Source organism: Saccostrea cucullata, unplaced genomic scaffold (genome assembly GCF_032062105.1).
Source record: "Saccostrea cucullata isolate Sc308-1 unplaced genomic scaffold, CSIRO_AGI_Scuc_v1 ctg347, whole genome shotgun sequence".
Lineage (NCBI taxonomy): Eukaryota > Metazoa > Mollusca > Bivalvia > Ostreida > Ostreidae > Saccostrea > Saccostrea cuccullata.
This window is the reverse complement of record NW_026933200.1, coordinates 24,584-51,802: the sequence shown is the minus strand read 5'-3', so window position 1 is coordinate 51,802 and position 27,219 is coordinate 24,584. Positions and strand designations below refer to the sequence as shown.

Here is a 27,219-nt window from a genome sequence, read left to right as displayed (position 1 = left end):
CAAGTGATTGACCCAGACTTGCCTAGGATATACATAATTTATTGCCCTACTCTTCCTAAGTTAAAGGGGAGATGAGACATATAAGATTGTGTCAGGATTTGCAATGCTGCAGTCATAATTTTGCGTTGTGGTGATACAACAAATACATCACATTAAAGAGGGTAATGTTTATATGCTTATGCTAGGTTTACGGTCTTTTTGGCAAATCATGCCTGCAAAACTGTCAAAGTAATAAAGGTGATGAATAATCTTGAAAGTGTTGTGTGATATTTTCTTAATTATTCTTGAAAACATAGCAACTCGTTCAAATTTTTTGAAAGATATAGTTTCGTAGTTGCAACAGTGTTTGCAAACAATTAGTGCGTTATGAAAATTTGTTTGCACTCACCTTTGCAGTTATGAGACTATATCCTTCCAAAAATTATGATTCATTGCTTATATTTACATTTTTTAACTCTCTACATTAACTGCAAATGTTATTTATATTTAAAGCCTATGTATTATTCTTCGTGTAAGCTACATTCAATGGAACAGCCAACGTAACGGCTTCTGTTCAATGTGAGCATGTTTTTTTGATTTTTGTTTAAGACGTTGAACTTCCTCGGTGTTCAACGATTGTGATGTCAAACTAAAACACATGCTTAACCTATTGGCACTCTATCTGTGTTAGGGTGTTTTGAATGCAATAGATTTCCATTCATTTTATGCAAAAAAACATCTGTAATGTAAATATGTTGCAATAAAAAGATGAAAATTTAAAATGTTGATAGTGCAACTGTTAGGGCGAGCGCAGATACCTAATACTTTAGTCCTATTCAATTTATATTAGATCGGCTAGTCAAACTGCATGTGTCATTTACTACTTGTAGACTGACATCACATGACATTATAGGTATGTTGCATAACCAATTCAAAGTCTAAACAGTGGTAATTTTAATCTAGAATGTTTAATATATGGTGGGGGTGGGGTGTGGGCTATATATCCACAAAATCAAGATAAAGTTATTTTTCCTTGAAATTTCTTGTTTCTGAGAGAACCATTAGTTTGAGGCGAGTGCCTTTTGCTAAAGATTATGGAACCACAAGTAATTATGGAAAAAAATAGTTTGGATCAATGTGCCAATTTTCTCTTTGCTCATGGATTGCTTTAAGAGCGTGCAGTGATGCTATTATTCTACCTAACCTAATAACATTGCATCACCTTTACTATTATTATACCCCACGCAACAAATGCGTGAGGTATAATATTTTTGACTCGACCGTCAGTCCTGTTTTTTTGTCAGCGCAACTCCTCATAAACTTACACAGAATTTTGTCAAACTTTGCAGATATTTAGAGGACACAATGTTAGATATGCACATTACCAGGAAATTCCAATTCCTTAATTTTTTTCGGGAATTTCAGCCCTTTTTTACTTCGGTTTTCGGCCATACCTTGAATATAGAGATGAACAGTTTGTCTGCACAACTACTCTTAAACTGCTGCACAGAATTTCATCAAACTTTGCGGATATTTAGGACACGATGTATAGGTGTGCATATTACCTGGAAATTCTGAATCCTATATTTTTCTGGGAATTTCGGCACTTTTCAACTGAGATTTTGGGGGATATTTTGAATATAGCGATGAACGGTTTGTCAGTGCAACTCCTCATAAACTGTTGCACAGAATTTCATCAAACTTAGCAGATATTTAGGACACGATGTGTAGATGTGCAAATCAATGGGAAATCCCGATTCCTTTTTTTACTTTTTCTTTCATTTTCAACAGGATTTTAGGAATTACCAAATGGGGGAGATGAACAAGCACAACTGCAAGACATACTGTGATAGAAAATGAATTCTAAGTGTTAACTCATTAAAATCAAGATTTTCAGTGTGTGAGGAGACCCGTATAAATAATGTGTTGTACAGTAATATTTCGCATTTAAAAAAAACCCTTCCAAATAAATTGTTTTGGAGTTCTGCAGTTTTTCATCATTTTGAATAATAATTCTAATTACTGACTTAAAAGTAATCTGAATTCCAAGAAGAAAAAAAGAAATTGCCAGCCCTCCCACTCATATGGATGTCCCCTTTGCCAGATTATACTGTAAAATTAAATAATTTGTGGGGCTCCTTAAGCTCATTTATTGACAACAGTATTAATCATGTTAATTATTGCTTTCGCACTATAATGTAGTAATATTTTTATTATTTTATTAGTGTTATGTTATTTGCTCTGATTTTCAGTGCATAGAAAGAAACGTTCAATATTTTTTTCTTTGGATATAAATCTGACACAGACTTGAGAGTACACTCTAACAAAGGATCATGAAACAGACTTAGACTTAAGGTAGTCCGATCCTCAGGTTTATAAAATAAGCAGTTAAGTAATCAAAAATACTTATAAAAGTATCTCTAAATCCACAGAGTTATGTTAATTTATTCACAGTATTTCTTTTAAGTTAAAGATTAAAGTTAATCATATTATATAGGGAAAATCGTAAAATCTCCAATATCTTTGCAGAAAAAGCGAATAGGAAAATCAGCTATGCATTTTCTAATTGCAAATTGATCAACAAATATATTTTAGGTTAAAAAACGATAGGTATCCGGGCAGTCAGAGAAATTGTAATGATTTTTATACTTTTTTGGTAATTTTTGTCTCCTATTTCCGTCATGTATTCTATAATACATAGTGTAAAAGGCCTTTGCTATCATTGCAAAACACCACAAATCGCTTTTCATTTCATATCATGCTAATAATTATTGGTATCTAAGGCTGGATTCAAGAAAATCTTATTTCTCTAAAACTATTATAATTTTTTTTCCTTTTATAGGGTACAAATGTCAACTTTTATAAGACCTTTTTTAAGACTTCAAAAAACCTTGAATCTTATGAAGATGAATATAATGAAATTTGTTGCATGAAATAATTTCATTTTCAAGCTTCATTTTGATGCATTTCAAATTAAATATGAATTTTTGGAGTTATCCTTCCTGGCTGAGGATCGGATATCCTTAAGTCAAATTTTCAATTGACTGTATAATTTAGCACAAGATGCTTTATGATCCTGGGGTCAGGTGAACTTTAAATTGGTAAATATTTTATGAATATGTTACTAAGACACTTTGTATTACTGTAGACATACTTTTTTTACGGGTTCATCACAGATTCCGCAGAATCTCTGTAGTAGAGGTACTTTTATTTAAAATAATAAAAGTTGGAGTGATTTTAAATGAAATAAAATTAATATTAGATATAAATTGATAAACTAAATAAATATTAAATAAAATATAAATGATAGTTTTCCGTTAAAGCTGTATTCTTTTCCTTCTTTACTAACTTGGGTATTTAGTGCTATAGTTATACGCCCCTTTGGATCCACACCTGTACATACACTTTTACATGACCACATACATATCTATTGGTCAGTTTTTGAAATGCTTAGTTTTCATTGGTTAGTGTTTTGGTCTTTGTGGGGTAGTGAGTTTTATTCAGTTTAGACTCTAGAATTCTGATTTTGAATGGAGAAGACCTAGTTTGTTTTGCTGTTGAAATAATTTATTTCCTAAGACCTTGAGACCTAAGACAGTTCCTGAAATGTAAGTTTTTACTTGTTTTATGCTACAATATATGTTTTCTATAATATTATGTTAAAAATGTGGAAAACAAGATATTTTACTTTTAATTGTTACATTTTGAGTTATCTGTCTATTTATTCAGATATTGATAAATCTGATGAAGTTTTGCAATAGATCAATTTGTATATAAACCTGAAAAATAGTTTGAAGTGAAGATTTTGGTAATCAAGATAATTTAAATAATTATTTAATTGTGTTTAAGTCAGTTTTAATTAAAGAAATCATTCTAGGTATTTTTATCAAACTTCTCATATGTTGATACATATTGATGAGAGATTTGCAGCTGCATCAACATTTTTTACCTTTCCTTTGACCTTGACCTCACTTTTCTTAAATCAGTTTCAAACTCCATATGCTGATACATACTGATGTAAGCAATTCAACTGCATAAACATTTTTTGACCTTGACCTTTCATTTGACCTTGACCTCATTTTTATCAAATTGTTTTAAGTCAGTTTTAAAGAAACCATTTATAATATTTGTTTTTCATCTTCATATGCTGAAACATACTGATGTAAGCAATTCAACTGCATCACTATTCAAGATATGCTGATAAAATTTCATACACTAATACAAATTTTTATGTTGCATTATTAATGTTCCCTCGCGGGGCATTCATGTCCTATAGACCTATTTCTAGTTTTATCTTAATTTTTGAAAACATTGTGATTGTTGCATCTTAAATATCAAGTAGTTGATTAATAATTGAGTAAGTATAAAAATGACTTTATTGCTTTAATCTTCAAAATTTTGTTTTGTAGATGCCTCGTAAGAAGTACTGGAAGAAGAGCACTTCCAAGAAAGAGTTACAGACTGACAGGACTGAGGAGACTGGCCTCATGAAAAACAGTAAAACAATGTCTGACCTGGACTTGACTGAGGAGACTGGCCTCTTAAAAAACAGTAAAACAATGTATGACATTAGAATGACTGAGGAGACTGGCCTCGTGAAAAACAGTAAAACCAATGTTGACCCTGAGGAGCCTGCCCTCAGGTTACAAAAAACAGGAAAACCAAAAAAACTTGTGAAATGAATCTGGCAAATGAACTTTGTGAAATGAATCTGGCAAATGAACTATGTGAAACAAATCTGCTCAATGAATCTGATCAAATAAATTTGCAAAATAGTGTTTTTGAAAAAAGTCTAGCAAACAAAATTTGTATCACTGAACCTCCACAGAATATTAGTGGCAATGAAAAAATGATACAGAATGATTATGAAAGTGACAAGGTTTGTACTACGGAAAAAGTATTCGGTTCATTCCATCAAGGGGACACAAGATTTTCAACATTCTCAAGAGGTAGTCAGTGTACTTGCAATGCTCTTACAATGCTGATTAAATGTTATGAAGGATTTTCATTTACTTCAGAATTCATTGACAGAACTTTGATATCAGGAGACCAAATTTATGTGAATACTGTAAAAAATTTGCAACAAAGAAGAAAGTTTCTCAATAAACTTTTAAATTTTGATGAATTGCCAACAAATATATCATTGGGAGAGAATCATCATGTTATTAAAAAATTTGGAACAATTTGGGGATTGGTTGTCTGTGAAGAACAAAATGGGCAGGTTAAAACATTGCATTGCGCTTTAGAAGAGGCATTTCAAATGTCAGGATATTTATTGATAATAATAGGAGCCATTTGTTCTGCTGTATATAAAGTGTCAAACAATGAGTATTACTTCTTTGACTCGCATTCACATGATGGTGATGGCATGTCTTCGTGTGATGGTAAATCTATACTTGTGCTCAACAGGAGTATTGACGACCTAGTGTCTTACATGTACAATATGTACAACAGCATGCATATTGAACTTGAAGTGCAGTTTGAAATTTTACCTATTTCAATCACAACTTTATATCATAGCTTCCCAGAAAATGACCCATTGCAGAAAAAGTTTTACAGAATGGATGAAAATCTAGCATCTACAACAATAAAATCAAACTGTCAAATCGAATCCAGGAAAACATATATGAGAGAATACATGAAGAAAAAGAGGCAGGATGAAGAATTTAAACATACTGAAAGAAACAAGGATGCCAACGCCAAACCAATAAAAAGACAAGATGACAATATAAGAAATAAAAAAAATCAAAGGGAAACAACCGCAAGAAATGTTAAAAGACAGAATGTTAAAGTTAAAGAGAAAGAAAAGAAGATGGACAAAAATGCAAGGCAATTGAAAAGACAAAATGTTGAAGTAAAAGAGAAAGAAAAGAAGATGGACAGAACTGCAAGACAATTGAAAAGACAAAATGTTGAAGTAAAAGAAAAAGAAAAGAAAATGGACAGAACTGCAAGACAATTGAAAAGACAAAATGTTGAAGTAAAAGAGAAAGAAAAGAAATTGGACAGAAGTGCAAGACAATTGAAAAGACAAAATGCTGAAGTAAAAGAGAAAGAAAGAATACAAGATAAGTCTGCAAGGTAGTTGAAAAGATTAAATGATGAAGTAAAAGAGAAAGAAAATGATGGAAATAGAATTTCAAAAAGAAAATGTAGAGAAAACCCTCTCGTTCTCGAAAAAGAAAGATTAAAAATGCAAGCTCGAAGAAATGACTTTTCTTATAGACAAAATGAGAGGTTAAACAATAGACAAAGAAAACAAGATAAAAGAATAAGTGAAGAATATTGTAACAAAGAAAGTGAAAGAATAGGCAAAGACAATTTGGAGTATACATTCAGGATTGCATCATCAATTTTCATGAAAAGATAAAACACAGTCCAGTTTTTGTATGTTCATGTTGTCATCAAACATGGTTCAAAGAAAGTGTTTTAAAAGTGCAAAACACTAATTTGGATGACTTGAGTAAAACCAAATATCTTACGACTTTTATTTCTGTTGGAAATGCAGAGTAGGTTTGCAATACTTTCTATTCATCAATTAAAGAAGGAAAAGTCCCCAAGCTGTCTGTCCGAATTGGTATGATATGGCCATCAAAGCCGACAGAATTGAACTTGTTTTCATTAGAAGAAAGACTAATATCACTAAGAATTCCTTTCATGCAAATTAGAGAGTTACCAAGAGGTTGGCAATATTCCGTGAAAGGAAATATTGTGAATGTTCCTGTTGATATTCAACCTACTGTAAATATCTTGCCAAGTAAGATGGATGAAAATATCACAGTTCCAGTCAAGTTAAAGAAAAGGCTCTCTTACCAAAAATGTGATTATCATGAAAATGTACGACCAGCAAAAGTACTGATGGCATTACATTGGCTTTTGAACAACAGTGACTTCTATAAGAATGCAAACATAAATGTTGATGATAATTGGTTTCAAGAAATAACATCTTCAACAAATGAAATCATTCAAGAATTAGTTCAAACACAGACGAGAATAGATCAAAATGTTAATGATCTTGAGACAGATGATGATGATGAATTCTGTGAAGTAGATGGAAATGGTAGGGATGGTAATTGTGACACTCTGTTAGATGATGCTTCTCGAGACATGAATCAGATATACACCTTTGCTCCAGGAGAAGGACAGCGTCTCATTAGTTTATATCAAGATCCCACAGCAGAATATTTATCATTTCCAACAATATTTTGTGGAAAAGGAAGATTACAAGATGGTGAAAGACAAGTTCATGTCTCGTATGCAGATGTAGCTAAATGGGAATTAAGTTTTGATAGACGTGCTGCCCAATCTGTACCCAATTTGTTTTTCAAGTTGAAAAAAATACAAATGAAACAAGTTACAGACAAGTGCAACCTGGCGCTAAGGAAATGTAAAACCAAAGGAAAATCCATGACAGCAAATGAAATGAAAAATCCTGAACATGTGAATAGCCTTGTTAGACACGATGAAGCTTTCTTTGTCTTCAGACAGTTATGAAATTCACCTGTAAATTATGTAGATAATTACCTCAAATGTGAAAAGAACGAAGAGGATGATTTAACAGACTTGCAAGTACACAAACACTCACAAACATGCAAAAAGAGAGGTAAGCTGTATGTCGATTTGGTTTTCCTCTTCCTCCTCTTGAAGAGACTTTGATTTTGGAGCCACTAGAGAGTGATGTTGACAAATACCGGAAAATGTATGATGAAATTCAAAAACAGTTGAATGAGATGAAAAACAGTTGTGATTTGCCCTACGAAGAGCTCGTGAGCACAGTACTAAAGATATCCAAGGAAGATTACATTAAATGCATTAGAAGTACCTTGAGAGGTCCCAAGGTTTTTCTAAAGAGAAGACCATGTGATATATATGAGAGTTAACTCCTACAACAGTGTTGTTCTTAGTGCCTGGAAAGCTAACATTGATATTCAGCATATTTTGGACCCATATGCATGTGCAATGTATACTGTTTCCTATATAAGTAAATCACAAATAGGAATGAGCGATTTACTTAACAGAGCTGCAAAGGAAGCTAGAGAAGGAAATCTTGACATAAAAAGACAGGTACATCATATTGGAAATCATTTTCTCAACAGTGTAGAAGTTGGCGCCCAGGAAGCAGCGTATTTAGTATTACAAATGCCAATGACAAATGTTTTTATTAACACAAGTCCATCAGATGATCGAGTAATTCTCATCAAAACCGATGCTGAATTGGAAAAGTTGACACCAAATTCTACAGATGTGGAACGCAGCAATGTAATTAAACGGTATGCAAAACGACCAAAACAACTTGAGAACTGGTGTTTAGCTGATTATGTATCACAGCTAGGTGTTGTATTCCCTAAGAGTAATGAAAAGGAGTTCTCTGAAAATGAAGTGAATGATGATGATCAGGACAATCAGTCAGATGACGAAGATGATACAGATCTTGATTTTAGAGAAAGTAACACTTTAGATACTCTGAGAAATGGCATAAAAATTAAACGTCGGAAAGTACCAAGGGTAATTAGATATGTTCAATTTAATATCAAAACTGATCCAGAAAATTTCTATAGAGAAAAACTTATGTTGTTCATGCCTTGGAGAAATGAATCAAATGATCTAATATCAGGAATGGACACATTTGAGAAGTCATTTCAGCGGAAGAAGTCATTTCTTGCACACAAGGTCAAGGAATATGAATTCAATGCTGAACAGCTTGATGCAGCTTTGCAAATGGCAACTGAGGATTTTTCAGAAGCTTATGATGAATTGGCACCAAATGTTCAGCAAAGAAAGGCAGAAGATGAAAATCAGGGATCTTTTGAATCTGAAAACTTTGTTCAGTTTAATCCTGAGAGGCCTATTGAACAGAGACAGTATGATATAGGATCTGACCTTGGCATTCCATCAACAAGACAAATAAGTGAGGAAAGTTCTATAAGATTTCCAGACAATGAATACCTGAAACTTTTAGGAAGTCTAAATGTAAAGCAGCGGGAATTTTTCAATCATGTGTTGCAATGGGTAAAAACAAAGACAGAACCTATCTATTCATTTCTATCTGGAGGTGTTGGTGTGGGCAAATCTGTTTTGATAAGGGCACTTTATCAAGCTCTGCACAGATACCTATGTTCCACAGAAGGTGAAATTCCAGATGACATAAGAATACTTCTTTGTGCTTATACTGGCAAGGCGGCATACAACATTGGAGGAGCAACTATAGCATCTGCTTTCCATCAAAAAATTAATCAAAGACAACAAAGTTTGCACTGTGACGAATTGAACACTTTTCGTACAAAGTACAAAAACCTAAAATTGATCATTATTGACGAGATATCAATGGTTGGAAATAGATCATTAGCACTCATTGACAGTCGTCTACAACTTCTCACAGGCATCAAGAAACCCTTTGGTGGTATTAATATCATAGCTGTTGGTGATTTTTTTCAACTTAAACCTGTGATGGACCGTTGGATATTTCAAGATTTAAACCATGATGCTCAAGCTCTTGCTAACAATCTTTGGAAGGAGCATTTTTGCATTTTTGATTTGGATGAAATAATGCGCCAGAAAGACGATCTTGAGTTTGCTCAACTTCTAAATCGCCTTCGTTACAATATCATGACAGAAGAAGATATGAATGTAATACGCAAATGCATGATAACAGAAACAAGTGACAATTATCCACATCATGCTCCTCATCTCTTTACAGAGAATTCTAAAGTAGATGCATACAACAATCAGTTGATTGAAAAACTTGAAGGAGAAAAGGTCACAGTGAATTCAGTGGATAGTGTTCTAAAGGATTATTCAAAGGAACTTAAGGAAAAGCTGCTGAGATCTCTATATAAAGCAGATGATGTTAACGAAACTGCTAATTTGATGCAAAAACTGATTCTTGCTGTCGGGATTATCTATGATATCTCAGTCAATGTTGATGTATCTGATGGTCTAACAAATGGGTCAACATGTATGGTACAATTAATTGAAAGAAGAATGGAAGGAATATCAAGACCAAGCATTGTGTGGGTAAGATTTTTTGATGCTGCTATTGGAAAAATTTCTCGCAAGAAATGCAAACATTTGTTTCATGATGGAATTAATGTGGACTGGACACCAATTTTTGAAGTTCAGCGATCTTTTGTATTAAATTACAATACTTTTCAGAGAATTCAATTTCCGTTACGGCCAGCTGCAGGGAAAATGATTCATAAAGCACAAGGTTGCACCGTTGATGAAGTTGTAATTGATTTGTCTCAGACTAGAGTTAGGAAAAATCCTCATATCCACTATGTAGCATTAAGTCGAGTACGATCAGTGGATCATCTGCACATCCTAAACTTCAATGAACAGGCATTGGCTATGGATGAACAAGTTGTAGAGGAAATGGAAAGAATGACAAAAGATGTGCCGCTGCAGCTTTGTTACGTCCCATTATACCAGATCGATTTGCATTCTTTTAAAATTGCTTTCAACAACTGTAGATCACTTCATAAACACTTCCAACAAATTCAAAATGAACCAAATATTGTTGCATCAGATGTTGTTGGATTCTCAGAGACAAGATTAACTAGTTTTGATGTAACTGAAAATTATCAACTGCAGGGATACACAGCAGTATTTAACCATGAGACTACAGATAATCTGGACAGGCGCCCTTATCATGGAACAGGACTGTATGTGAAAAATGTTTATAACACAACCTGTATTTTAAAGCTGAACACTGGTTCCATGGAGTTCATCATGGTAAATATACATTTAAACCAAAGTAGAGATGTCCAAGTTGTAGTTATTTACAAATATCCATCTTGATTGATGAACAAAAAGACTTGATATTCTTAGGAGATTTTAATTTTGATTTGTGTGCTGGGCATAAAGACTTTCTAACATTTATGGAAAAAGGATTCAGCTGAAAACAAATTGTGAGTTAGACTACTCATGACTCTGGTTCTAAACTTGACTTGATTTTTACAAATATATTGCCATGTGAAACAGATGTGATTGAAGCATACTGGTCAGATCATAAAATGGTGTACTGTGCATTTGATAAGACGTAAGCACTAAATACAATGGGGCTCCAAAGTTAAAAAATTCAGAGGGAGATCCATTAAGAATGCCCCCTCCCTCATCCCTTTGTCCCAGTCCTGGTATACCCCTTAAAGTTTTAGGGGTATACTGGATTCAACATGTCCATCTGTCTGAAGAAGACAGTACGGTTTGAGCTTTATTGTGCCCTAAAAAATTTAATGCTCTTAAAAAGTCATGAAATTGGCTTTAACAATAGTTGAGTAGATGGATATGATAAATCATTAAGGAATATGGCATGAGGAAGGGCCTTTCTTGAAATATGACGTCATTAATTTGGTACATTTTTAAGTTTAATGCAGAAAAGCTTCAAAATGACTCGTTTTTCTGCTAATTTTCCTTTAGAAAATAGTGTCTGCCACCGTCGCCCGCTTTAATTTTTGGATATATTGTGCAAACTGCTATGAAAAAATCACATATCTCAAAATCTTTCCGGGCGACGGTGGCACAGTATGTTTTCTGAAAGAAAATTCCACTGAAAATTGATGTCTTCTGCAACTTTTTAAGAAAATACGGGAAAATGCACAAGTTAATGACATCACAATTAGCATTTAGGAGGTCATATGAGAAAAACCATTTGTGCATTCTTACTGCACATAATTCCTATGATTCAGAAAGAATGAATTTTAATTTCTTATATCACTTTCATATTTTGGAAAAATATAGGGCTTAATTCGTATTGAAACTGTACCTTCTTCTTTGTCAAGGTCATTTTTTTATGATATGTTGTCATGGCCATCATCTAAAAAAATATTAGATTTAGGTCACAAACTTGACCTTCAGCTAATTACATCGCAACAAAATTCAGGCCATCGCCTTGGCCATCTGCAATAATTTTAGCGAGCTTGCAGTGAGGTATATGTCTTTCCTTATTTGTTTTTGGGGTATTAGCCCTATTTGGAATTTTTTAAAAATAACCCACTGTTTGAAAATTTGAATTTTTTACTTTATCTTTGTATTTTTTCAATTTCGTTTTTAAATAAAGACATCTATGTTTTAGGCCTCACTGTCAAATACATATTCAATTCTATATTTTACACTGAATTTTTAATGCATATTTGAATTAAAGTGAAAGGTCATATTCATAAATACATGCATTATTTCTGACCATAACGAGTAGATTGATCAACTGTTGATTTTATCTGAAGATTTGTAAAATTGTAAACAACTTTTTTAATGTATTCATATAACAACTCTACTTTTGAATATATACACTGTAGTTTGTAGATTTCTTTTTTTTTTATTTACTTTCATTGCTATATGTAATGATGTATATTCATTTTGTAGTTTTATTGTATTTGATATATCTTGTCCATTCTGAGTACATTGTATTACCATTTAGAAAGTTCAGATGTCTTACAAATAATATTCATGTTTCAGAAGTTGAGAATCATCTGTCCCTTAATATGACATTTTTATTTAAATACCGATAACTGGATTTTGTGTTGTGAACTTTTTATCCTGATATCTTTCATGAAGGACATTGAAGGATACCTTCTTATAGACTGCAGTGATTGTGACTTTAGACCAAATTGCCATTAAATGTGAATCCATCTGACTCTTTCGGGTACTTTGTGTGATATTTAATTTCTCATAATATTTGCCAGATATATCTTTGCAAAAATTTAATTTGTGTCACCTTATACCGGTACAATGTGGAAACCACTGAGTTGGATCTCTTTATTGACTGCATGACTTTTATCTTTTGCTGAAATATTTTGAACTGTTATTTAGATTTTGCTTTGTTGTTTAGTTTTCTTAATTTTATATAGTTAGAAAAGCATGATCAAACTGGACATACAAAATAGTAATCATATTTTACTTAATTATATCATATTTATTATGAACTTTGTAAATATGCTTCTTCAAAATAGCTTGTATAAATGACATGCAATGCTTTAAAAATGTCATTACATTGTCACAGCTTAGTCGAATTTTAGATACCCTGATTCAAATGAATACCACATAGATCATGTAGATTTTTGTGAGCATCAGTGATTAAAGATGACTTCAGAAGATAAAATTTAATATGTACAAAATGTATAATCTGCAGGTAAGTATGGAAAGAGGTGGTCAATGGCCAGCCCGTAAAGGGAGGTAAACCTGCCTCTTTTACAAAACAAAAAATATTGATAAATTTGATAGCACATGTTATGCTACACTGATAATAAAAACTTGAGAGGAATAAAAATGCTCCTTTAAAATTTTCAACAAGATTATTTGAATCAGGGTTTCTGGTAATGCAATATATGTAAATATAAAGTACTATGATATATGCATATTCGTAAAACCTGAAAAACCTTTTTTCCAATCATTTACTCATAACCTAGCTTTCCCATTTTCGCTTTCATTGGGAAAGGTATGTATATATGCTATATACAGTAATACTCTTTATTAAGATTTATTGTCATTTGCAATTGTTATATTTTAAATTTAATTTTACTTGTACTGTTCGATAACATTAATACATCTTTTTGACTTACTACTTCACCTGTATGTACATGAAATTAAGTTTCAAGATAAGTAATATATTGCAAATTGTATATTCTAATATTAATTGTGTCAACATGGGTTAATATGCACCACCTTGTTAAACATTTTGTCTGTTATTTTACTTAAAAAGAAAGTTCACATTGTTCCTGCAGATAAACACTAATTATTGAATAAAGTTATAAGGACGATCATGCATTTTTCTTATTCACTGATGGGAGGTTTAAGTAACTGATTGCACTTGTCAAACTGAATGAAAAAGGGTGGGGTGGGGGTGGGGATGTTGTGGGGGGGTTATTTGATGAACAATCCTTGGCTCATAATAGGAAGAACAATTTTTGTGCATTTATGTTTGAAGCCTAGATCTTCAAACTTCTTGGTATGAAGAACACAATAGTCAAATTAATGTGTTGATTTAATATAGTACTTGTATCACGACACATTTGGGTTTATTAAGTTTTGATGATGAAAGAAAGAATATGAAGTAATGAAATATTTCATATCAGGAAAAATAAAAAAAATTCTTTTGCTTTTAAATTTCAAAAGATGTCTGGGCCAAGATGTCTCAGGTGAGCGATGTGGCCCAAAGGCCTCTTGTTTAAAGGTTCCTCCCATCTTTTTTGCCAAATTTTTTTCTAGTCCTATTTTTAGGTTTTTATTATATTTGTTTAGTCTTAATTAAGAACATGTCTAAATATGCTATTTTCTAATTTTTGTCCAATAAATTATTTGGTAATTTTTGTTTGGCATACAAATAAATGCTCATTTAAAACAACTGAAAGGTTCACGGTATATTTGGCAAAAACAGAGCAGCGTAGACTCATGTATTGAGATTTTGGTTTACAGTCAGAAAAACAAGAACTATGGTAAAATAAAAAAGACGTAGTCAATTGTTGCATTGCATTAATTTCTGACAGTTTGATATCAAACAACATCATCATCTAATTCTCCATAAGACTCTTAATGTTTTGAAGATAAAAAACGGCATGTTTCTACTTTGGCTTTCAATCAAAGCTACTCCCGTGAGGATCTGGGTTAGAATAGGTCTTCAGTACCACCTTGCTTGTCGTAAAAGGCGACTAAATGGGGCGGTCCTTTGGATGAGACCGCATAAACCGAGGCCCCGTGTCACAGCAAGTGTGGCACGATAAAGATCCCTCCCTGCTCAATGGCCCTGAGTGCCGAGCATAGGCCCAAATTTGCAGCCCTTCACCGGCTATGGTGACGTCTCCATATCAGTGAAATATTCTGGAGAGGGATGTTAAACAGTATACAATCAATCAATCAATCAAAGCTAATGGATTATAAATAAAATGGCATATAACACATATAATCACTTGAATTATTGTATCTACACTCCGTAGTAATGTGTAAATATCCATGCTAACCTAAAATAATAATCACAAGTAATAACCATGGTTGGCACAAGATACAGGCCCATGTAAATTCATAACAGTATTTTGTCTATTAAGTATGTTTCTTTTGTGTTTTTCCTTTTTCTCTTACTTTAAATTGAAAGAAAAAATGAAGTCAAATTATTTATGTATTGTTTGAGCATTTAAGTGCCTTTTTATTTGTCCAAATAGGGAAAAACATAAAAATTAAACAATATAAGAAATACTATCCGACATTGCATTGAGGTTTCCATATATGGGGAAAAAAATTTGGCCGCCAGATTAAATCTAGCTATCCTACATAAACGGAGGCCGCTCAGACCTGTTAGACAGAAACCTACTCCAATAACTTTAACCTGGGACACCGACGCCGAGGGTTTAACATGAGGTCCACCTAACTTCGTTGAGGTGAGCATATAAAAAATATTAACTTTCTCCTTTTAGATTGACGTTTTCCTAAAATTCTTTTAAAGAGCTCACTTGTCTTTTATTTTCGTCAATTTTCACCTCGAAAAATATTTACTTGTATTAAAGGTAAAATTTGATATTTGAGGCATATTTTTACTTAAATCCCGAACTTGCATTATGAAAGGGTTTTAATAAATAATTCATTTTGATGGATTGCTTCTCTGCTTATTGGATATCAAGAAAAAAGTTGCAATTATTGCAGTAATGTTTATAATATATGTCATGTCTGATCTATGAATATAAAATGTAATCTTTTTCCTGATTTCTTAAACGTTAAAAGAATCTCATTTACTTATTGGACACATTAATGAACATACCAAGTTTTCCTGGTTTAGAGTCTTCAGTTTCATAAGTAATGGAACATTCCTGCACATCATTCTCAGTCCCTTTGTTTTCAATATTCTGTTCTTTTCCTTCCTCCACTTCTGTTACGAGAAATTCAAACACCAAAATAACAGATACAGGTGACTCTCGATCTCTCGAAGTTCAAGGGACCGCAAGAAAAGTTCGAGAGATCGAGGGGTTCGAGAGATAGAAAGTAAATAAAATCCGGAATTTTCAGTTCCCATCATCGACGTTCTACTTTTATAGATACCGGAAGTAAATGTAAATAAAGATATTGCACGTTTTCTACCGTATTTTACAGGTAATGTTTACCTGATATCAACAACAATGATCGTATTTCGACTATAAATAAAACGAATCCCTAAAGTTTCAATACTTATTTGTTCTTATTTAATGATTACATGAAATCCGAAAAGCAATTGTCGGTTTTACTATTTCGCGGCTTGATCGTGTACTTCACCTAATCACCAGTGTTCACATGAGAAAAGAAATTTCTTGTGCAATATTTGCCATACTGGGATTATCAAGACTCTAATAAACGTTCATAGCCTATGGGAACTTATAGATTCGACTATAAATTATTTTCTAAAAATTATCGTCTCGTTTTCAAGTCAAAATATTAAAGTTGTGAATTTAAAAACAGTTTATAATTTACCAATAATAATCAATTAATTATATCAACACAAGGACTACCCACAGGTGAAGTTTCATCTATGTAAACACCCAATTAACACCTCAATGCCAAGCCCCAGGCATTCACTGTTTTCCAGGTAAGTTCAAGGCTGCATCAATTTTACGCTTGATTGGCTTGTATACACACGCAATCAAAACTTCGAGAGATAGAGAGTAAAATTCAATGAAATATGTGTAATGGGACCCATGGTTCGGTTCGAGAGATAGAGAACTTCGAGAGATAGAAGTTCGAAAGATCAGGAGTAAATTTGCTTAGTTATATAGAGGAAAAAAACAGGACCGGAGGTTCACTTCGAGAGATCGGAGTTCGAGCCATCGAGAGTCACCTGTAGTTGGATTCTTCCTTATGTTTATTTTCATGAAAGCCAGTTCCATTTCACAAACAAAAAATAAACGGACAATGTGTTGGAAAGAGGTATTTTCTACTACAAAACTCTAGTGCAAGATATTAAATGACCGTAATCAATAGTTGTTTAGAAAATATAACAAGAAATCTTATTCACTAATCAAAACGTCGGAGAGTTACTACTTTAAAAAAAATGAAATTTTTTTAAACTACATGATAGAATGAATTGAAATTTTTAAAATTTTGTATCCAATGTATTTCCATATATTGGTTCAAAAAACCTATTGGTTATCAAAGTCTGGTTGAAATTGGCCAAGTGGTTCTTAAAAAGAAGTCGAAAATGTTAAAATTTTACAGACGACAGAGGACAGGCGGACGCCCGAAACTTTTCGTTCAGAAAAACTCAAATGAGCCCTCGGCTCAGGTGAGCTAATAAAACTACTGTTTATGAAGGATATATGATTATGAAAAATATGGAGATAACGAACAGTATTCAAGCTCAAATCTCCATTCAACAATACAAAAGAGGAGCAGAGCACACACGGACCTCCAAAAAATCAGAGGTGGGATCAGATGCCATGAAGGAGTGAAAATCCCCTGCCGACTGGTCACATCTGCCGTGTGCTGCCTGTTATGATCGGAAATTAACGAAAAAATCCGTCAACAATTCAGTGTGTTTATAATGACAAATGTTAAAGGACATTCTGCCAAAAAAAAAAAACATAATTGTATTTATGTGCAACATAAAGTAATTTATACCATCTATCGATTAATTATATATTGTTAATCTTTTTCCGGATATTGTAATGCTACATTCAACCTGTATCAATAATTTGATCTTGTCACGTGATCATTGTCTCAAGTCTGCACACTATCTGGATAAAGTTTTCATCCACCCCTTCCCCTGCTACCTCTACATTTGTGAATGGATTATGATGTACACCGAGGCTCTTACCTAAAATAATAATTACAAGAACTATGTTTTCTTTTGTGTTTTTCCTTTTTTCTCTAATTTTAAATTGGGTAAAATTTGTATATTTGATTCGGCATATTTTTACTTAAATCCCGACTATTAAATATACATTTGTGAATGGATTGATGTACACCGAGGCTCATGTTATATAATTTTTTTGTCATGTGACTCGGTTTTTATTCAACTGTAGCTAGACATAATAAGTGGAAAATTAATTCTTTCTAAGCATGTTTGCAATACTCAATATAATGTGTTATATCATGTTCCCAAAGTGTGTTTATTCAAGCCTTGTGTGTTGTTAAAGTGTTGTTTGCGTTTTTTAAAGGTTTCTCCCATGTTGTTTTTTGACAAAATTTTTTCTAGTCCTAATGCATTATAAATAAAGTGAAATATAACACATATAATCACTTGAATTGTTGTATCTACACTTTGTAGCAATGTGTAAATATCCACGCTTACCTAAAATAATAATTACAAGTAATAACCATGGTTGGCACAAATACAGGCCCATGTAAATTCATAACAGTATTTTGTCTTTAAAGTATGTTTTCTTTTGTGTTTTTCCTTTTTCTCTAATTTTAAATTGAAAGAAAATATGAAAGTAAAGTTATTTATGTATTGTTTGAGCATTTAAAAGCCTTTTTATTCGTCCAAATAGGGAAAAAACATAAAAATTAAACAAGATAAGAAATACTATCCGACATTGCATTGAGGTTTCCATATATGGGGAAAAAAATTTGGCCGCCATATTAAATCTAGCTATCCTACATAAACGGAGGCCGCTCAGACCTGTTAAACAGAAAACTGCTCCAATAACTTTAACCTGGGACACCGACGCCGAGGGTTTAACATGAGGTCCACCTAACTTCGTTGAGGTGAGCTTATAAAAAATATTAACTTTCTCCTTTTAGATGGACGTTTTCCAAAAATTCTTTTAAAGAGCTCACTTGTCTTTTATTTTCGTCAATTTTCACCTCGAAAAATATTTACTTATATTAAGGGTAAAATTTGATATTTGAGGCATATTTTTACTTAAATCCCGAACTTGCATTATGAAAGGGTTTTAATAAATAATTCATTTTGATGGATTGCTTCTCTGCTTATTGGATATCAAGAAAAAAAGTTGCAATTATTGCTGTAATGTTTATAATATATGTTCATGTCTGATCTATGAATATAAAATGTAATCTTTTTCCTGATTTCTTAAACGTTAAAAGAATCTCATTTACTTATTGGACACATTAATGAACATACCAAGTTTTCCTGGTTTAGAGTCTTCAGTTTCATAAGTAATGGAACATTCCTGCACATCATTCTCAGTCCCTTTGTTTTCAATATTCTGTTCTTTTCCTTCCTCCACTTCTGTTACGAGAAATTCAAACACCAAAATAACAGATACAGGTGACTCTCGATCTCTCGAAGTTCAAGGGACCGCAAGAAAAGTTCGAGAGATCGAGGGGTTCGAGAGATAGAAAGTAAATAAAATCCGGAATTTTCAGTTCCCATCATCGAAGTTCTACTTTTATAGATACCGGAAGTAAATGTAAATAAAGATATTGCACGTTTTCTACCGTATTTTACAGGTAATGTTTACCTGATATCAACAACAATGATCGTATTTCGACTATAAATAAAACGAATCCCTAAAGTTTCAATACTTATTTGTTCTTATTTAATGATTACATGAAATCCGAATAGCAATTGTCGGTTTTACTATTTCGCGGCTTGATCGTGTACTTCACCTAATCACCAGTGTTCACATGAGAAAAGAAATTTCTTGTGCAATATTTGCCATACTGGGATTATCAAGACTCTAATAAACGTTCATAGCCTATGGGAACTTATAGATTCGACTATAAATTATTTTCTAAAAATTATCGTCTCGTTTTCAAGTCAAAATATTAAAGTTGTGAATTTAAAAACAGTTTATAATTTACCAATAATAATCAATTAATTATATCAACACAAGGACTACCCACAGGTGAAGTTTCATCTATGTAAACACCCAATTAACACCTCAATGCCAAGCCCCAGGCATTCACTGTTTTCCAGGTAAGTTCAAGGCTGCATCAATTTTACGCTTGATTGGCTTGTATACACACGCAATCAAAACTTCGAGAGATAGAGAGTAAAATTCAATGAAATATGTGTAATGGGACCCATGGTTCGGTTCGAGAGATAGATAGAGAACTTCGAGAGATAGAAGTTCGAAAGATCAGGAGTAAATTTGCTTAGTTATATAGAGGAAAAAAACAGGACCGGAGGTTCACTTCGAGAGATCGGAGTTCGAACCATCGAGAGTCACCTGTAGTTGGATTCTTTCTTATGTTTATTTTCATGAAAGCCAGTTCCATTTCACAAACAAAAAATAAACGGACAATGTGTTGGAAAGAGGTATTTTCTACTACAAAACTCTAGTGCAAGATATTAAATGACCGTAATCAATAGTTGTTTAGAAAATATAACAAGAAATCTTATTTACTAATCAAAACGTCGGAGAGTTACTACTTTAAAAAAAATGAAATTTTTTTAAACTACATGATAGAATGAATTGAAATTTTTAAAATTTTGTATCCAATGTATTTCCATATATTGGTTCAAAAAACCTATTGGTTATCAAAGTCTGGTTGAAATTGGCCAAGTGGTTCTTAAAAAGAAGTCGAAAATGTTAAAATTTTACAGACGACAGAGGACAGGCGGACGCCCGAAACATTTCGTTCAGAAAAACTCAAATGAGCCCTCGGCTCAGGTGAGCTAATAAAACTACTATTTATAAAGGATAAATGATTATGAAAAATATGGAGATAACGAACGGTATTCAAGCTCAAATGTCCATTCAACAATACAAAAGAGGAGCAGAGCACACACGGACCTCCAAAAAATCAGAGGTGGGATCAGATGCCATGCAGGAGTGATAATCCCCTGCCGACCGGTCACATCTGCCGTGTGCTGCCTGTTATGATCGGAAATTAACGGAAAAATCCGTCGACAATTCAGTGTGTTTATAATGACAAATGTTAAAGGACATTCTGCTAAAAAACATAATTGTATTTATGTGCAACATAAAGTAATTTATAACATCTATCGATTAATTATATATTGTTAATCTTTTTCCGGATATTGTAATGCTACACACAACCTGTATCAATAATTAGATCATGTCACGTGTTCATTGTCTCAAGTCTGCACACTGTCTGGATAAAGTTTTCATCCACCCCTTCCCCCTGCTACCTCTACATTTGTGAATGGATTATGATGTACACAAAGGCTCATGTTATATAATTTTTTTGTCATGTGACTCGGTTTTTATTCAACTGTAGCTAGACACAATAAGTGGAAAATTAATTCTTTCTAAGCATGTTTGCAATACTCAATATAATGTGTTATATCATGTTCCCAAAGTGTGTTTATTCAAGCCTTGTGTGTTGTTAAAGTGTTGTTTGCGTTTTTTAAAGGTTTCTCCCATGTTGTTTTTTGACAAAATTTTTTCTAGTCCTAATGGATTATAAATAAAGTGAAATATAACACATATAATCACTTGAATTGTTGTATCTACACTTTGTAGTAATGTGTAAATATTCACGCTTACCTAAAATAATAAATACAAGTAATAAACATGGTTGGCACAAGATACAGGCCCATGTAAATTCATAACAGTATTTTGTCTTTAAAGTACGTTTTCTTTTGTTTTTCCCTTTTCTCTAATTTTAAATTAAAAGAAAAATTATTTATGTATTGTTTGAGCATTTAAAAGCCTTTTTATTCGTCCAAATAGGGAAAAAACATAAAAATTAAACAAGATAAGAAATACTATCCGACAATGCATTGAGGTTTCCATATATGGGGAAAAAAAATTTGGCCGCCATAATAAATCTAGCTATCCTACATAAACGGAGGCCGCTCAGACCTGTTAAACAGAAAACTACTCCAATAACTTTAACCTGGGACACCGAGCCGAGGGTTTAACATGAGGTCCACCTAACTTCGTTGAGGTGAGCTTATAAAAAATATTAACTTTCTCCTTTTAGATGGACGTTTTCCAAAAATTCTTTTAAAGAGCTCACTTGTCTTTTATTTTCGTCAATTTTCACCTCAAAAAATATTTACTTGTATTAAGGGTAAAATTTGATATTTGAGGCATATTTTTACTTAAATCCCGAACTTGCATTATGAAAGGGTTTTAATAAATAATTCATTTTGATGGATTGCTTCTCTGCTTATTGGATACCAGGGTATCAAGAAAAAAAGTTGCAATTATTGCAGTAATGTTTATAATATATGTTCATGTCTGATCTATGAATATAAAATGTAATCTTTTTCCTGATTTCTTAAACGTTAAAAGAATCTCATTTACTTATTGGACACATTAATGAACATACCAAGTTTTCCTGGTTTAGAGTCTTCAGTTTCATAAGTAATGGAACATTCCTGCACATCATTCTCAGTCCCTTTGTTTTCAATATTCTGTTCTTTTCCTTCCTCCACTTCTGTTACGAGAAATTCAAACAACAAAATAACAGATAGTTGGATTCTTTCTTATGTTTATTTTCATGAAAGCCGGTTCCATTTCACAAACAGAAAATAAACGGACAATGTGTTGGAAAGAGGTATTTTCTACTACAAAACTCTAGTGCAAGATATCAAATGACCGTAATCAATAGTTGTTTAGAAAATATAACAAGAAGTCTTATTCACTAATCAAAATCAAAATCAATACTCAATATAATGTGTTATATCATGTTCCCAAAGTGTGTTTATTCAAGTCTTGTGTGTTGTTAAAGTGTTGTTTGCGTTTTTTAAAGGTTTCTCCCATTTTTTTGCCAAAATTTTTTTAGTCCTATTTTTAGGTTTTTATTATATTTGTTTAGTCTTAATTAAGAACATGTTTAAATATGCTATTTTCTAAGTTTTATCCAGTAAATTATTTGGTAATTTTTGTTTGGCATACAAATAAATGCTCATTTAAAACAACTGAAAGGTGCATGGTATATTTGGCAAAAAACAGAGCAGCGTAGACTCATGTATTGAGATTTTGGTTTACAGTCAGAAAAACAAGAACCATGGTATAATAAAAAAAACGTAGTCAATTGTTGCATTGCATTAATTTCTGACAGTTTGATATCAAACAACATCATCTAATTCTCCATTAGACTCTTTATGTTTTGAAGATAAAAAACGGCATGTTTCTACTTTGGCTTTCAATCAAAGCTAATGGATTATAAATAAAGTGACATATGACACATATAATCACTTGAATTATTGTATCTACACTCCGTAGTAATGTGTAAATATCCATGCTAACCTAAAATAATAATCACAAGTAATAACCATGGTTGGCACAAGATACAGGCCCATGTAAATTCATAACAGTATTTTGTCTATTAAGTATGTTTTCTTTTGTGTTTTTCCTTTTTCTCTAATCTTAAATTGAAAGAAAATATGAAAGTAAAGTTTATCATGTTTTGTTTGAGCATTTAAGTGCCTTTTTATTTGTCCTGATAGGGAAAAAAACATAAAAATTAAAGAAGATAAGAAATATTAAGTAGACATGGAGAGCAAGAAGTGCCTACATTTAGAGCTAATTGTAAAAATTCTGGAATAGAATCTCAATCACCACATACAATCAATAGTTTAATGTTTGAAATTTTATTTAATTGCACTCTGGTGCTGGCACTTTTTGAAAACAGGTAGGTACGAGGCGTTAGAAAATTACATGTGTTATCCTCTGAAATCAGGAGATAAACTATCCGACATTGCGTTGAGGTCTCCATTAATGGTTTGATGCTTTGCAAGAAATCAACCGCAAACATTTCGCGTGCTGATCCTATTATGCATGCCGATAATTTCTGCAAGCGTGATGATGGACATTACAATTAATGTGAAGTATCGAAAAGTTTTCGTTTTTTCATTCACAAATTCAAAATGAAGTAGCTATACATTCTCATTAAAAAAAATACTCTTGTTAAGAGTTGTGAAGATTACGAGCAGTATTTATGCTCAAAAGTCCTTTTAAACAATACAAATTGCAGGGATCTCTGAAAACATCAGAGATAGAATCAGATGCAATAGAGGAGAAAGCTTCCCCTGTTGACCAGTCACATTCGCCATGTGATCTCTGTTATGTCGACTTGAAGGCCACAGCAAGAAACTTTTATATGTCGAAGTTTCTGAATTAATTCTGCCGTATAGAAATATAAAATAGTCTGCTAATATAGGAGCACAATAAGCCAATTGAGATCCCTATTAAAACAGAAATTCAATGTTGTTGAAATTGCGATTTTGGTGAAAAAAATGTTCATCAAAGTATGACTGCAAATAAAAAATGTTTTTTTTTTTTGTGGGACAAACATTGTCTTTTCATAAGTTTCGATTTGACAGTCACAATCAATGATGTCTATGTAATCTTTGGAAACCAGGCCATCTACAGCTAAACACACTCACATGGTTTTTCGAACAAATTAAGGTCACATTTTCCTTGCAATTTAACTTAAAAGTATCGAGCTTCAGTGCGATACATAACCCTTATATTATAAAATATTTCGTGTTGGAGGTGCATTTTCTCTAAAATCATTATCTTAAGTTTTAAATCTCGATGTTTTCAAATGGGAATTTGTTTATAAATTGTATGATGTTATATGTGTATGATGCTACCATGGGTATTTGCAATTAATTAATCGAGCTTTCTTTGATATCATTTAGTTGAAATGATCAAATTGACTTCTTACAGATGAGTATTTTTCTAAGTACTTTGTGCATTTTCTATACTTGTTTTGGTTTTGTCGAAATGCAGCACCGAAAAAAGACAAAACTGCATAAAGAAATCACATTAAAAGATAAGGATTATAAAGTATTGTTTATCTTTCAACATAGTAAATTGTTACTATTGAAGAGAAAATTCTTTTACATTTATGGTTTGAAAGTTTGAAATTTTGCGTTGGAAGGTATCTTTCATGATGCTAGATTTCAGAAAGTTAACCTAAAAAAATGCCATCTCTTTAACGTGGAAAGCAGTCGAACAGATGAAAAATACTTCTATCATCCTGCGCCTTTCTGTCATATTAATGTACAGAAAATAAGAAGTTACACAAACTGCACTGTTTCTGTATTAAGGCAAGACAAAGGTATGCTTTAAATTGAACGTATACAAAGACAGCTGCATTTGACGAGAAACCATGAAAAAAATATTTTGGAACTGTCATGATCTATCATCATAGAACATATAAAAATCCTACTAATTATTATGTGTGAAACATGTTTAAAGTGATGGAATAAGATCAAAATTAAGTTATAAATATCTTTTAAGATATATTATGTTCTCACGTTACACAATTTTGCATTATAACAACATGAACAATGTGACCTTAATTTGTGCGAAAAACCATGTGAGCTTAAAAAGTGCGTTGAGCTGTACTATCCATTGGGACTCCCATAATTACATATTGTTCTCATTGTGTGTCATTCTCTTGTGTTATCATAGAAAAGTTTATCAAAATAATTTTGACTTGTAAGTATTTGTAAGAGGGAGAATTACAGAATCTTTTTTTAACCAACATCAGAAACAATAATAATTCTTATGTTTCTTAAAAGTGTACCTTCTTGGTGTTCAACGTCCACGGTCACTTTAAATGATGTACCTCCATGATGGTATTGAGTTTGTTCTCTTTTCTCCCATAATACTCTGTCTAAATAGCAATAGTAGAATAAAAGGTTTTTTTGTTTTTGTTTTTTTTGTTTTGTTTTGTTTTTTTTTTACCGGTACATGGAAATAACCAGTATTGCAGTGTACATATCAAAAGCTGAATTCAATTAAAATTATAAAGAGGAATTACTTGGAATAAATTTATTTTTAAAACAGTGTATTTTTTTGACTAACTTCCGAGAACCTTGTGCTTCTTCCTATAGTTTTAAAGAAAGTATATACTCAACTAATATTGACTTGAATTTAATCTACAAGTATATAAAAAAACCCGAGCTGCTTTTCCAATCAATGTATATTATCAACAATTTAATAAGATACTTTAACATAGAAAACATCTCAGCATCAGAGACGATTAACTTGAGTAGACCTTTTGTCGCCCATGTGGCGCCGTGTTTAGAGCATCTTCTATAAGGTCGCAAAGTAGGGAGTTGATCCTTACGTCGCGGGTTCGAATCCCACTGTAGTACGCGGAGACAGGTCCTTTGGATCACTCGGGGCCGGCTCCTTAAATGTCTATCCTGTTGATTCAGTCGTGTGATCGTATCTGAATTTCTTTCAAATGTTATACATTTGAAATGTCAGCTTCTTCGTGGCACGCCCGATATTTTGTATTTGCTTTGAAAGCCTCCTAATATAACTTTACCACTTCTACTTTTGATTGCACTTGACCCTTTTATTAGTGTGGAATCATTTTTATTTATTTCTGTTAAATCAAACAAACAAATGATGGATATATGAATAGAAATACTCAGAATACAGAGAGAAGTTTTACATAAAACATACATGTATATTAACATTGTAAGAACAAATGAATAACATTTAAGAAATTCAGACACTGGAAAAATTTAACAGGAACAATAAAAAAATAATAATTTTAATAAAGAAAAGGCTTGTGACATTTATCTGAAAGCATTTAAAAAAATTCTTACGATTTTTTTCCTTTATTAAGCGTTTGGATTATCTCAAAAGGGTTAAGACTAAGTACTATACATTTACATGTAAATTCGATTTGGCGACAGGCCGCTTGAACAGCCTGATAATAGCCGTTTACACTAACGACGAAATGTGACCTCCGTAGAATATTGACCGGGATCATTTTTCTACGTACAGAAATGACCCCCTGGTCCATATTCTACGGGGTCACTTTTCGTCGTTACACCAGCAACTACACTTTGAGCATTGAACCTGGCGAAATCTTGCATAAATTAACGTATTCAGAATTTAGCAACACTCATTTGGGTATGGAGTGGTTAGATTAATAATAAATTAGAACTCACGTCTTTGCCGTGTATTGTTTTCATTGAGGTACAATTTATGAATGGATGTTCGCGCTGGAACAGCTAAATTTTTAAAGTACATAATATTATGTTACAATACTTTCCAAATATCACCTTACCTCCACTATTGGAGTTCTATGAAGAGACTTACTTTTACATTTGACGTTCGATTTTAGTTAATGGAGTTTGTCTCTGTTAAATTGTAAAAGTCAGCTGTCGATTGTAAAAGTAAGTCTCTTCATAAAACTCCAATATTAGTCACTTCATGTGTATGCTCTACTGAACACTTACCATTCCTTTGATCGCCATTTTCTCTAAGCATAGGTTCTTTTACTCCCATTTTATCTGTAAAAATGGGAATTCATTGCTAAAAATTTTAGACATTGCATGCATAGTTGCGTTAAGAAGGAATACTTTCAAATGTTATTCATATAAATTCCATTACTTTTCATGTTATGAATGATTTATTTATCAAACTTCTGTTC

General features: G+C 32.5%; 1 protein-coding gene across 1 annotated transcript in view; it reads right to left on the bottom strand.

Moving 5' to 3' along the window:
* LOC134237640 (uncharacterized) overlaps positions 1-27,219 on the bottom strand; it is a 68,255-nt gene that overhangs the window by 23,154 nt on the left and 17,882 nt on the right. The window contains exons 10-14 of the mRNA XM_062719779.1: positions 27,026-27,079; positions 25,351-25,440; positions 22,138-22,245; positions 19,013-19,120; positions 15,719-15,826 (exon numbers count right to left, since the gene is read on the bottom strand). Of these exons, the coding sequence (XP_062575763.1) occupies positions 15,719-15,826; positions 19,013-19,120; positions 22,138-22,245; positions 25,351-25,440; positions 27,026-27,079 (468 nt within the window). The remainder of the gene's footprint in view (positions 1-15,718; positions 15,827-19,012; positions 19,121-22,137; positions 22,246-25,350; positions 25,441-27,025; positions 27,080-27,219) is intronic.